The 14587-nt window shown below is 47.2% G+C and overlaps 1 protein-coding gene and 1 long non-coding RNA gene across 11 annotated transcripts; both read right to left on the minus strand.

Moving 5' to 3' along the window:
* Positions 1-1608: 1608 nt before the first annotated feature.
* On the minus strand, positions 1609-5472 carry LOC127316981 (uncharacterized). 10 transcript variants are annotated; one of them, XR_007860751.1, is made up of 6 exons: positions 5128-5472; positions 4389-5049; positions 3379-3576; positions 2878-2995; positions 2595-2683; positions 2074-2383 (listed from the first exon to the last, which is right to left on the minus strand). It is a non-coding gene; the product is annotated as an uncharacterized lncRNA (long non-coding RNA). The 10 variants fall into 10 exon arrangements; XR_011749580.1 differs by adding an exon at positions 1609-2064 and having other exon boundaries at positions 2260-2995; XR_011749575.1 differs by having other exon boundaries at positions 2074-2995; positions 4389-4519; positions 4857-5049.
* An 8067-nt stretch (positions 5473-13539) lies between these two features.
* LOC127312963 (oleosin H2-like) lies at positions 13540-14296 on the minus strand. The gene has a single exon (XM_051343512.2). It carries the CDS (start codon positions 14276-14278, stop codon positions 13721-13723), a length of 558 nt encoding a protein of 185 aa, XP_051199472.1. The 5' UTR covers positions 14279-14296; the 3' UTR covers positions 13540-13720.
* Between the last annotated feature and the right edge of the window lie 291 nt (positions 14297-14587).

The raw sequence follows: 14587 nt of genomic DNA on the forward strand, positions 1-14587 counted from the left end.
AACGCATGTCGCTGACAGAAGGAGCAGAAGGCGAAGCGGCGAAGGAATTTGGAGGCGGAGGTGGCCAAGGCGGCCATGGTGCAGAGGGATGATATCATGGCGGGGATGGTGGTGCCGTCACCTTAAGCAGGTCAATACATCCCCGACGCGTCTGGAGTGGGAACCAATGCAGTGTCTCATTGCCCTCACCGTCAAGCCTGTTGTCGGAGCTAGGTCCGGTGTTCCAAGATATCCAAGGTAACAACATGCCACAACCCTCTCCATTCTCGCAGGACTGCCAGGACTTCGATCAGCGGTGGTGTGCCTCCTCCTATGTCTGGCTTCTAGCGGTTCGCCACAAGCAACAACAATTAGGATGCGTAGGAACCGTTTGGCGGAATGCCCCACGGCAGCAACTCCATCAGACAGGAAGAAGCCGAGGCCTACGATAAGGAGGATGACAGTGAGCCTTGGGAAAATGATGTCCACACCTACGCCGAGGTCGCTGAGGAAGATCGACGGTTGTGGGGACAAAGAAGAAATCCGGCGGCCATGGACCCAAGTTCACCCATCGCCCGGATTGAGATATGTGACAAGTGGACCGAGACACTGACTACTCTCGCCAAGGCCAACTCCACGTACGACCCTGCCAAGTTGCCAACGCTGGCCTCAGACGGTCGCCACGTTGGGAACAAGAAGGTCAAGTCATTGAGGGACGCGGAAGTTGCACTCGTCCCATCATGACGTGCATGGCTGAGTTCGTCTCGCACGTCGCCAAGAAGGGCAAAGCATGCAGCAAAGATGGAAGAGGCCGCGGCGGCAAAATGGGCATCGGTTATCGAAAGGCAGGACATCAAACTCGACCTGATCAAGGCCAAGTGGTGAAGAAAAGGAGGGAGGTCTTGGCGATCTTGCTGGTCGACACAACATGCATGGGAGACGAGGTGAGGGTGTGGTGTGTGGACTAGTGCGCCATGATCCTGTCTGAGAGGAAGGTCCACCGGACCGCTACACTACCGGCGACCTAGGCCAACACCACTACACCACCGACGACCTCGACTCCAACAGTGATAGAGGTCCCACCGGCCACCGAGGCTTCACGGGTGACAGCTACTTCGCCATTGGTAACCCTCGAGGAGGTGCCTTCTAGCCCGGTGGATGATCGGCAATATGCGCTTTTTTTTGTTCGCTAGATATTGACTTGCAGCGATTTGCAACAACATGATCGTCGAGACTATGATCAGTTTGTACTTTGTAGACGCCTAAGTTTGTAGTCTCCAAAGTTATGTGATCAGCGATATTTATGTTTAAATTTGTTAAATTACTAGTAAAATGCCCGTGCGTTGCCACGGGTAAACAAAACATAAGGAGAGGTGATCTTATTTTACTGCGTGATATAAGTACGACGATTTGTAGTATTCGATACAATACTATACTTTGATATTTTATCCATACTCCTAACCACTCTTAACCCCTCTTTATCTCTTTTTTACGCATCCGTCTCTTCTGTAGTGTGCAATGTAGCGAATTCCAACAATGTTAGTCATCTTTGCTTAAAACAATTAGCAACACTTTTATGTAAGTACGTTAATAATAATAATTTTGTTGATATTAAACCAACTCCGGAAAGTGCAACAATCTTAAACAATAACACAAAATGCAAAATTCAATAAAAAAATATAGATCGCCTCTCTTTTCTATACACTTTGTTCTTTTCTATACACTTTATGCATTTTTATAAGTATTATATAGAAACTATATTGACACTCTAGATTTTCTGCAATGCATACAACAATTTATTATATATCGTTTATATCCTCTCGTAAGTGGCTATTAAACATTTCTCTGCAAACACACAAGATTCATATATATGTGCTTCCCTCCATTACATTTTCCTTCAAGAGAAGTGGACACCAAGCAATAATAAGCGGCCTCGTCAGGCAGTCGCACCGGTTTCATCTCTTAGAAACATTCCAATGCTCCATCTGAAAGTGATGCATTTAGCAACCTTTAAACAAGGTAGTATACATCTTGAGATTAGGCTCTAGACCTTCATTTGCCATTTCTTATAACACCTTCTCTGCTCTATACAAATAAATAAATAATTTAATTTAGATACATCAATGGATAGTGTGCAAAAGAAGGACCACATAGAATTATTTGTCTATTAGTAAATTCCAAATTATAATAAGATCAAGCCGTGTAGGATAAAGTTCATCCTGCTAGAAAATATTGACTCATGGTAGATGGAATTGCAATATCCTTGCAACATTTCCATACTTGCATTTCTCCTGCTTTGCAACATGGCGTAGGAGGTATATGTTTGAATGTGAGAAAGGACTCCATATTTTTTATTTGCTCCGTCAAGTATACTGCCTGCCAAAGATCTCCCATCCAAGCTCACCTAGAGAAAAGACCAGTGATTAGACAACCTCAAAACAACGAATAATCATGAGAAAGTTTATGCAAGTGCAAGACTACATGCAATGCTCCTATTAGCTCTACCTCCGCCACCGAGCGCCATCATCTGACTCTTATATTCTTTTGAGATGTGTACTCGCCCCAATGTGTCTAATAGAATTACAAGAATGCTTAGTGGAAAGGATTATGCTTACTTTATTGAATTAATTTTCTGATTCAAAAATTGCTCGTGCACTTTCCTTGAATATTTTTGGATCTCGAATGTTATATGAAAAAGATATTCCTGTATTCACAGAATAATATTCAATCATAAAAGCTCGCTTACATTCAGTGATAAGATGAATCTGATCTCCTTAAAATAAACATGCGTATTTATACATGTATTTAGAGAAGAAAGACCGGTCTCTAGAAATCACATGGTCCAAACAAAATGAATCAGGAAATAAAGGAATGGAAAACAATTATGCTTTAGGTTACCAAAAGATTTGCTAGCCATTATCCTGAATAATTCTCTAAGCTTGTTCACAACAAGGGACATGCACGGTCTTGCAGGTTCTCCAAAACGTCCATCCCATCCCTTGCACACATGATATTACTAAACAATAAACGCAGATAAAAAAATTAGAGAGAAATATAGAGAAATCAAAAAACCTAATACATATAAAGTATTGATTGGCACACAGTAGGGGAAAGATAAAATTGATAGTTCAAACTGAGAGTACCATGTGGTTCAGAAAGTGATACAACATATTCTGCACAGGAAGCGAAATTAGCAAAAGTACCCTATTCTTAACTTATTACAGTGATGCAAGTGGCCATTGCTTTTATAGATAATTTTACACAAAGTGTATGGAAGTGGCCATTGTTTTTACAGGAGAGCTCGTGGAATAATTCAAGAAAAATAATATTCATGCTCGTGGATGAAACAGATGCATATCAATTTCAATACAGTAACTAGAGAGGTATGCGTTGACATACCAGGAAGAACACAAGAGAGATCCCCAGGAAGAGAAGGAACAACGCTATGGCAATTGACTTCCACGGGATCCTCAAGAATTTTGGAGTGTATGTGAACCGACGATCAACAATGTCTTCATCCCTATCCTCGGTAGAAAGAACAAATAGGGAATGTTGCGTCTGGCCGCCATACTGGAGCATCAACATTGGAAATACATTCTGTGATATAGAGGTACAAAAATGACCAAAGTAATACGTTGTAAGAAGAGTTTGAAAAACATTGATGACCAAAGTAATACAGTTCATTTGGTTTTGTGATGACCAAAGTAGCACCACACACAAGTAAAAATTAATCTGAATCCTCTCAGCTTTTTCATGCAGCAAGCATAGGTAAGCAAAATAGCATCCATCTGCTCTTAAATGACTGCTCTCGAACAAGCCGTAGGACATAGTGTTACGATTCTCGCAATGCTAACAATTACAATTTCCACAACAGAATATCTGGGACTACTATGCAAAACCATTTACCATACTGTCACTGCCAACGACCCAAACTTATAGCCCAGAAGATGCTGGTGGTTCAGACAATAAATGTACTAAATATATCTGCATTTGCTTAGTAATTTATTACCATGACAAGTGGTTGAAATATCAATTAAGCTAGGCATAATGTAATACAACTACTCTTCATGATGTTTCAAACATATTACAATAACACGTTCAATATATCGTATTGATATTTATAGAAGCTTTTTAGCATAATGGCAAGCCAATTCATAAAACAACATTAAATATCTCTGTACTTGATTCAGTGTTTGGAAGATTTTCTTCTTCCAAAATACCGCCTGATACTGCCAAATTTGATGATTTATTTCTTCAGAGAATGTATTGAAGAATGAAATAACAATGCAGTGAAATGAATAGGATAAGTTAGGCAATGTGCAAAAATAAGACTAATCCTTATGATGTCAGATGGGGATGAATCAATCTAACAACAAAAAGATAAAGAGAGAGAAAGGAAAGAGGCACACCTAGGTTTGTAATGTGGGCAGCAACACTATGTAAGAAAATAAAGAAATATTAGCTTCAGATACGAAGGGTTCACTTCCTAATCATAGAGCATCCTCCGCATTTCTGAATTTGATACTTTTGTTACTCTGATCTGTATATATATGAAGGTACGTCATATATACGTGTCAAATTACATATCAGATGGACCCTTTGTGAGCAAAAAGTTACAGAATATAAGGACCTTTTTTATTTCCATAGACACCTTAAAATAGAATCTATCCATCAAATATTTTTTGTAAATCTCAATAGATACATTACATAACAAAACTACAGCTTGTCCAAAAAAGTACTTGTAGAATTTCGTTCCAGAAGAATTTGTCTATGGCGTCATTTGCTATGTTGTTTGCCCCAGATAAAGTATATTTTCTAGAGTACAGCTTAGCACAAAACATTAAAAAAACTATGACATGAAGTTGAAACAAGAATACCTGGACGTGGAGGGTTGAAGTGGGGCTGGTTACTTGCTGCTTGCTGTGAACGTGATGTCCACCTCCACCAACAATTGCCTCATCGACTTTCCCTTTTACAACACAGTTGGGCGCTCGTTGCCGGCGATCCCCAAGGGCCCGAAATCCTTTGTATTTCCCCATACCGGCAATCAATTTGAGAGGGAGCTCAATCCTATGGAGAATTTTGCAAAAGATTACAGGAGCACTACTGAACAAAGAAAATCAGATGAATCCGAGAGTCTGCACTTACCATCGAAAGCTGATGAGTAATTTGTTCGGAATCAATAGATTGGATATCCTCAATTAATCCCGGTGGCAAGGCTACCACCATATCCTCCTCCTTGCCTTCCGCGGTGAGCTCCACAGTGATGGAATGCGGACGCCGTGGATTAGGTCATCGGCGAGCGGTGCATCTAGGCGAGGAGGGAGGGGCGCCGGGAGCCCAGGTCACCAAGAGGCGACATGGCGGCGGTTAGAGGTGACCTGCGGCGTGACGGACTAACGAGGACGCCCAGCTCCATGCGCTCCGGATGGCGAGTACCAACACCGGGCGGAGGTTCTCCTTGCGGCCTCTAGGCTTGGCCGACGCACGGGATTCAGTGGGGGGGGGGGGGGGTGATTGGGTGGGTTGGGCAGGCCGGCGGCGTAATTTGGTACTGTACGACTTGTTCGCTGGCACCTTCCTTATTTACAGAGACCAAAATTAAGGAATCGGATGGAAGAAAATCGGTAGGATCAAATAATGTATATTTGGTGGGAGGATAAAATAATCAGATGAAAATATGTAGGACGAAACCTCCACCGGAGGAAACAGAACCAGTTCCTCCTTTTTAGATAGTAGAGATTTAGAAGACGCGTTCGGAGGCTTGGAGGTTGCGGCTGGGTTGGAACCGGTGCCCCCGATAAGATGAAGTGGCACCAGGAAAGCTATGCGCCTGGTCGAATAAAAAGGCTCTTAATTAGTCCCTAGCCACACCACGAAGGACAAGGAGCCATAGCCAGCAATGACAACTGTAGATTTACCACCCGAGCGAAAATAGAGCTGAGAGAACTATTCTAAGGTCGGATTCTAACTTCACGATGCCAAGAAACTTGAACAAAGTGCTCGAACGTACAATCAGTAATGATAGTGGGCAAAACGGCCGCTTAATACTTCAGGGTCAAATGAAACCCACTTACTTATTTGAAGCATATGTGCATATGTTATTGCGATAACATTCTCGATTTACTGAATTAAACTACCAGTAGTTACAGTACGTATACTACTGAATTACTAGTTGAATGCCCGTGCGTTGCTACGGCCGCTATTTTTTATATATTTTTTTAAATATTTTTCAACAACATCGGGTCTAGTCTTTACGGTAGCGCTCACTGAGTTTTACGGTCTTTTGAGTACCGCTGACTAACTTTTCTCTACCTTCTTTCCCTGGCTTCACGCAGTCTCCCATCTATTTCTCCCAAGGGCCCTTTATTTGGCCACCACTTGCTCTCCCCGGCCACCGTGGCTTTATCCCGCCGCCTAATCTCCCATCTCTACCAAGGCTTGGCCCCATCACGTGCCCCGTGGAACATCCCTTCTCTTCTCCGCCGCTTGTTTTTTTCATTTAGGTCTCCAAATAGGACGAGAATGTACCGGAGACCCGGCGACAGTCACAATAGCTTGAGGCTCCCGGAAGGCAAGGAGACTAAGCATAAGCGCAAGCGAAGGGGCGGACCTCATCTCCACTGGATCCACGACCAGGGCCACCTCCACCACGCGTTTGATGGCTCGCGCCGGCCTTTGCTCTGCCACCCGCGATGTCCTCCTCACCAAAATAAAACTCCACCTTTGAGCTCCTCCCATCACGCAAGGTCTTCCACGTGCCGACGTCAGGCTCAATGGGCTTACTACAGATGGACACATCCTCTCCCACTTCCTTTGATCGGAGTTTAACAAGTACTGCTTACACTCATCTTCACCGACAAGCTGCAGGTCAATAGTTTTTGGGCATCTCCATCTATACGTGATACTCATATGTGTTATATTGTGATCCAAATTCATAAGAATGCTAACTTCTGACGAGCGGAGCGAGGCCCATCGCCGAAGGCTTGGGCCGAAGCGGAGATGGCCGTCGCCGGAGGCTACCATTAAGGATCGATGCCACCGTCTATATATACTTCTTGTAAGTCGTCGGCTAGGGTTTATCAGATTATATGATAACCCACGGTGTTTGTAAACACTCCCCGACATAGTGAAATTTTGCTGACTGACGCCCCTGGTTTTTCCCCTGTATTGGAGGGGTTTTCCACGTTAAAATATTGTGTCTCTGCTCCGATTTACTTTTCGTTCTTTATTATTTACTTGTCATGTTTATAACACTCTGCTATACTAAGCCAAAATATAGTGTCTCGCCCCTTATAAATACATATTTGTATGCTACTACTTTTAGCCATCCACCTTATTTGTCGCTTCCTGAACTTTTCAAAGATGTTTTTCTCGGTTTGCTTAAAAACTGGTCAACAAATTATGAGAAGTGATGTATTTGAGCAAGGAAAATGAACCGTTATATGATAATGTTACCACTCATCAAGTTGTTAGTCACTTAGGCTTTGTATGGATCTTTACCTGCGAGACATTAGTAATGAAATATTTCGAGTGGTCTCCCAACTGAGTTCATTCTTCCATTTAATTAGTCAGGGCATGGATAAAATCAGATTCACATTAGAGCTTCTCTGGATTATGTACAGAGTATAACCAGAACATCTTTTTATATTAGAAGTCACAACAGCAAACTTGCCATGAATCACTTCTCCCATGCATTGGCAGGCAGTGCATGCATAGCTTGCATGCTCGAACATTCAATAATTCTTCAGAAGCTGACTGCATAAGGTATAATGGAGAAGGACATAATCAAATTCAAATATGCATCTTAATCTCACTCGCTAGGACATAATCTCTAAGACTTTGACTGTAAAAGTTTCTAAGCTGATGAACAGAATATAGCATGAAACAGAAATGAATTTTTTTCAGCTACTTATGCAATTACATAGTACAAACCTCTCACTCGCTACTGCAAGAACTCATGTTGGACTAAACACGGAAGCTCTTAACTCAATGGACTAAACACATCTAGCCTCAACCTTGGCTCTTGGTGCCAATAAGAAACAGATTTACATTGTTGAACAGTGAACACCACAATATCGAAAGTTCCAAACTGACTGGTTGCCGTAAGAGAATGAAATTAAATAAATTACCGGCAGGACAAGAACATGACTATGGGAGAAGCACCCCGCCTATCGCCCGGCCAATCGTCGTTCGCCTTCACGCCACCATTCAGCCAATGGACGCCCGTGCCATGGACCTCTGTCATCTGTCGCCCAGGCCCGCGCCACGCTGGCACGCTCCGACGGGTGGCACACCGGCGAGTCCCCGAATCCTCTCACGCAGCCGCCACAGTTCCCTTTCTATGTCTCGTCCACCTTGAGGCAGACTCAACGTTCTCAACCCTGGTAGTACAATGCAATTTTGGGTGTTTCTATTTATTTTTTTCATAGTCAAACGAGCCAGCTCAAAATACCAACCAATAGGGACTCCAGGGCGGCAACACAATGGTACTCCAGGGCCACGGCAGCAGTTGGACTACGTGCTTGACGAAGGGGGTTGACTATGTACGGCCTGTGGAGAGACGAAGCCATATACTACTATGTGGTACAATTGGAAAGGGCAATTAATTAGCCCTTTAATTGTGCATCTAATCTTTGATTAATATTTTTGGATTGTGCGGATGTATGCGGCGGGATTAGGAAGTACGATTATATATGCAATCTGTGATTTTTTTTTTTGAATCTTGTCTTTCCTTTTCTTTCTCGGAAGCCTGTGCGTTAGATTAGATTGGATGCAGATCAATGGTGTGGATGTCCCTAATCTTTGATATCAAACATTTTTGACGACGTACGAACTCACATATCTATACCTAATAATAAAGAAAGGATTGTTTCCTTGGTCCAACACTTTTTCGGACCATATTACCCTTCCACCGAAATCCATAATACGCACAACCGTGGTTTCGTCCGTTTTCCTCCTTAGTTCATGGTTTCGTCCGTCGCTACCCCTTCGATCATGATTTGTTTTCTTGCCGTGCTTGATCCGGAAACCGATGGTCTTCGTGTCATCGACTCATCGTGTGTCGTTCAGAAAACTCATCGTGCGTCGTTCAGAAACAGCCCTGTAGCTTCTTCCTTCCCCGCCCATAAAAGTCCGCCGACTCCCTTGCAGAATCGACTGCCCTCGGTTCTCTATCTAGCCGCGGTTCTTAGCTCTTGACCCCGGCGTCGGATTTATTTGGGGCTCAGGGTTCGCCCCGCGGCTACGTTTGCTTGGTAGTTCATCGTTTGCCTATTTCAACCTACCGGCCAGCTCGATGCGACAGAAAAGAAAACAGGCTGTCAATCAATCCAGCGACAGCGCACCTCTCTCTGGTCAGGGGTGGGTCTTCTTCGAGCAGGGGAGCCACAGGGCCGTCGCCATGCACCTCACTGGTTCGGCCATGGCGGGCCTCCGTAGAGCTGCTGCTTCCGCGGGAATATGCTTGGCGAGGGCAAGGTGCTGTCTCATCGGTGAATCCCGATGAGCACGAGCATCCGGCGCTGTCGCAGTCAACCACGCTCAGCGGCTGCGGGATACTCTCCGACGCTGTCATCCTCCTCAGAGCAGCCGACTCTGCCCAGTCCAACGATGCCGCCGTTGCTGCCTCTAAATCGACAGCAATATTTGCACGGCACGGCACGACACGAAGGATGCCTGGATTTGCTGATACCATGGAGCTGAACTTCCACGCGCGCCTCCCTGCAGACTCGTCGCATGATTTCCACGAAGAACTAAAAACACGTCGTACCCTACTTCACTTGGCCGTCCCTCCCTGTCGGCGCATCGTTGCTATTCTTCCTCATCCTTTCATTGCTGGGACTTTTCTTCATGCCGTCCTGGCATCTGTTCAATGGACGATGAAATCCGATCTAACCTTGTAGGTGATCCAATCCAGTATGGCCGGCTCTTTTGATACAACAATATTGCAGGCTTACTATAAATCTTCTCTAAGTTCCGAGCACACAGTCTCACTACGCAAGTAGCACTGTCCTTAAATTTAAGAGTACCTCAGTTTTTATACATCTCTAATACGTTGGCAACAACGTTGCCTGTAGCCTCAGCAATGTTGTGAATTTTTTTTTTTTTGCGAAGAGGGTGATATTGATATTAACCAAGCATCTTACAGATAAACCCAGAAAAACACAGAAAAATACAAATAGGCCCTTGTCCTGGATTCCAGCTTCTTCTCCGACGAGATGCACGCGCCGCCGGCATGGGCCTCCGCTGCTCCACCGCCAAACCTTGAACTGGGTGGGCTCCCCAAACGGAGGGAGGGTCGACGAACCTCGGCGCCACCGCGCCTCCATCCACCCCGACGAGAACAGCCGGCTTGATCAACAACAACACCAACCTCAAGGACGTCAACGCCGACACCGCCATCACGGCCACCGGCGAGGGGAACACACAAACCGCAACTCCCCGAGCTGCAGACACACAGAGGACGACGGATTCGGCCTGGAACTCCACCGGAGCCGCCAGATCGAAGAAGAGCGCCGCCGTCTTCAAAAGGCCATCCAACCGCGCCACCTCCTCCGCAGCGCCGCCAGCAGCCACCCCACGCACACCTAGACTATGTACACGCCGGGATCCGTTGATTCCCCGTCCTCCCGCCGCCGTAGCGGCCGCCGGAGGGCGAGGAATCAGACGAATCGCCGGCGGCGAGCTGGTCGGCACGGGTTCGCCCAAAAAACGCCTCCTTTCACTGTAGATGGGGAAAGGATGAGAGGTCCAGCAATGTTGTGAATTAATTTGCTATAAAATGAAGTCAAGAGATAACAAAATTAGGATAATACTCCACTATACATGTATTTTGCTGCTTTCAGTTAACGTCACTTCAGATCCGATTTTAGTCTCATTTTCATCTATTTAGTCTCATTTTTACACGTCACAGGCTAACAATGAGTTTTGGCCTATTTTTTTCGGTGCAACGCACGGGCAATTTTCCTAGTTCCCAATAATAAAGGAGCTAAGGTTTCTGCCAAAATTTTCGTCCAACATTTTTTTTGACAAATTTACCCTCCCACCAAATTACATAATACACCAAATTACCCTGTACCGGTTCGTTTAGTTTTTTCCTTATCCTCCTTTAGCGGTGAGCAGAGAACTGCTCTGCCGGCACAAGCCACGCGTACCGCGCGCATCGCGCCGTCGGCGGTCGTCCTGCGTGCATCCCGCCGTCGGCCAGTATACCGCCGCCAGAGTCACTCCGTACAGGCCCCGCGGCGAGCTCACTGTCCCCGATCCGGCGGCGGTGCGCCCCAGAGGAGCTGCCACCTCGACGACACCGTCGGCGGGTCATGGAGCATGATGGGGACCGGGCACCGGCGGGGAGAAGGGCAGCGGCGGAATACAGACAGGTGGAAGCGGACCCCAGGGCAGTGGTGGCCTACGCCGGAGCTCGCCGCAGAGAGACGAGCTGACGCGAGCCAAGGGAGGGAATTATCGCCGGCGTGAGGAAGTGAGGATGCAGTAGGGAACTAGCGCTGGCGTGAGGATGCAGTAGAGGAGCTGCTGGTGGCGGACATGGTCAACATGGGCGGCAGCGGCCGGATTGGAGGTCGAGGAGGCAGCACCGGTGCAAGAAGAGTCGTCGACAGGAACGGCCATCGTTGGTCGGGGGAGTGGGAGCCGCAGGCGGCAGCTTCACATGCGCGCGAGAAACGTGAAGCTCAGGAGGAGATGGAGAAAAGAGGGAGGAGGCGTCGAGGCGAGGGAGAAGCAACGCCGGCTGGAGGGAGGTGGAGGGTAGTTGGGGATGATCGTGGCTGGTGGGGAAAGGCGCTGGCAGCGGGAAGCACGGAGGATTGGTAACGGAGAAAGGGAGCGAAGCGATGGCGTGCGTGTCAGCTTGTGCGGCTGGGGTCGAGCGAGCAGATAAGGTTGAGTGGATGGGCTGCGTTGACTGCTCTCTGGGCTAGGCCTGTTGGCTGGCTTGTCCATCGGCCCTTCCGGCCAGGCCACAAGCAGATGGAGTTTTTTTTTTTTACATTTACCAGTATGTACATCAGGAAATATATGTGCAGAGGGCGCATTGATGTTTAGCCTTGAAATAGTCCCACCTCGCTACCATTATACTAACTCACACCAGTTTATATGCCTAAGTTTTTCAGGTTCATCCGAGCCAAATTGGAACAGCAAGCAGCAGCAAATGTCGGAACGACTTAAGGAAAAAAAATTGTACGGGAGCAGATTAAATGAGGAATTACACGCTGGCATGGAAAAGCTAAGGATTAGGTGAATTTGGGAAAAGAGGACTAGAGGTGGAAGAAGATGGATGCCTGGCATGGAGCTTTGGGTGGCGCTGGAAGAGAGAGGACGTGGGGAAATGAGAGAGCGGCGGATTTGTCTCGACCTTGGCTGCCACACAAGCACTACAAATGAGTCGATGTGGCCACGTGAATGTGTGTGCCTGCATGTGGTTTCTGATAGTAAATAAACAAACTGCTTTTCTCTTTTTTGTTTTAACACAATACAAACGCAACGCTCTCATACACGCGTATATAATCACTGCTATAAACATACACATGCACATCCTACCTTTACGAGCACCTTCGTAAACCGAGCTGGCGAATTAGATCTTAAAATTGACGAAGTAAACACTTCTCTTTGTAGGTACTAATTGAGCTCCACTGATCCAATCTACTACTATGGCTGTGATATTTTCTCTAGCCAGTGCATTTCGCCGTGTGATGCAGAATAAATATATTTTTGTACCCTTTCTTTAAAATGTAAAGTGAGAGTTTTCGTACATATCACCGCAATGACTTTTGCAGATTTTCACATATTGATCAATTTATCTCATCTTTCTTTTTCTGATTGTCATTTTTGTGGATTTTTTTATGTAAGCTCTAATATTGTCAGGTTTTGAGCCAGATATGTCTCTGTACTTTCTATTTAAATTGTAAAGTGGGGATTTCAGCACAAATCACCGCAATGACTTGTGCAGATTTTAGATATTGATCAATTTATCTCATCTCCCCTTTTCTGACTTCTTAAAGTAGAATCTTTTTTTTGTCTAAGCTTTGATATTGTCGGATTTTGAGCAAGAGTCCTTGTCAGTGAGGGCTTAGGCATGCATGTGGTATTTGTGGCATTAGGCCGGTCTCAGGCTGGCATTTCTAGACGGAGGTACTATGTTTAATTTAGTTTAAATCCCGTGGGGCGGTCGACGCTACATACCGTTGACCAGCCGACGTGGCAGGGTGTGTGGCGCCGTTGACCAGCCGGCGTGACACGAGGAGGGATGAAGTTTGAGAGAAATAGGACATGGGAGTGTGGAGCAAGGGAGCAGGAACAAGGGACAAACCATGCTGATGAAAAGCGGGAGGCCGCGGCGCCGCGCATGGGTGCAAGACGTGGTGCACTGACGAAGTTCTCTCGAGAATTGGTGGGAAGGTGACAGGACTTTCAAAAGAGTTTTCTTCATGTGACTTAGATGGCATGGTTCGAGCGGGTTAGATGCTAGCTGTAGATTTTTCACATAAGGGTTTCCAAATAGCTATATATTCGTGACCACAATCGACGACGGTGAAAAAGAGAAGTGTCAACACGGATGATTTACTAAAGCGTTTGAGTATTTCTTTCTCCCCATGTAACGCACGGGCACTTTTGCTAGTAATAGTAAAGATTAAACTACCAGTAGTTACAGTACGTATACAATGATTTCGACAAACTAAATGCATTGTTATTGCAAGACTGCTTAGCACAACGGCGTACATTATTTACCCCGTCCTCTTGCAGTACAGGTCTTAGACGCGCTGGCGACGTCCTTCGCTTTGCTGCTCAACCCGTCCCCCGAGTCACGCAGCCGGTGCCCGACGAACGTCGGCGGCGCCCCTTCCGCGACATGCCGCTTCCCGCTGTCCAACGGCTTCACCACCATCCCGGCCACCGCGCCGGTGTCGCCACGCGCGCCGCCTCTCCGAACGTACCCCGCGATCCAGACGAGCGTGGAGATCCCCGACACGCCCAGCGCGCCAGCGGCGACGAGGCCCGCCACGGCGAGGGCCGCCCCGAGCGCGGCGGGCACGAGCACGGGGCTGAAGATCACGACGAGAGGCACCGCGAGGGAGACGCCGGCGAGCGTCCCCAGCAGGACGAGGCCGGAGAGGCCGAGCAGCGCGCCGCCGAGCGGGACGAGGAGCGCGGCCACGGCCAGCGCGGACGCCTGCGGGTTGCTGCGGAGCGCGGACCGGAGCGTGAGGCCCTCGATGTGGCGCAGCGGCTGGTACTGCTGCTGCCGGTGCGCGCGCGGCGACGCCGTGGCCGTGTACATGGCGAGTTCAGTAGCTAAAGCGGCGGAGGTCGACGGTGGTACGTGTGGCGCGCTGGTAAGGTGTCGGGCTATATAGAGAGCGGCGGTGTGTGCGCAGGCCATGGCGAGCTGCCACGTCGGGTGGGTGCGTGGCGAGGGGGCTGCCACCTGAGCTGCATGCGCGAGAACGGTGCCATGGCGTGACATGTTGGTACGACTCTCGACGCATATCCTATGATCCTATATTCCTATCCCTTGTCTTCTCCGGCGCACGAGCTTACCTTCCGCCCACACACACGTCCTGCGTGTTTGGAAGTTGCAGCTGAAGCG

The sequence above is a fragment of the Lolium perenne genome, chromosome 7 (assembly GCF_019359855.2).
Source record: "Lolium perenne isolate Kyuss_39 chromosome 7, Kyuss_2.0, whole genome shotgun sequence".
In the NCBI taxonomy this organism is placed as follows: Eukaryota; Viridiplantae; Streptophyta; class Magnoliopsida; order Poales; family Poaceae; genus Lolium; species Lolium perenne.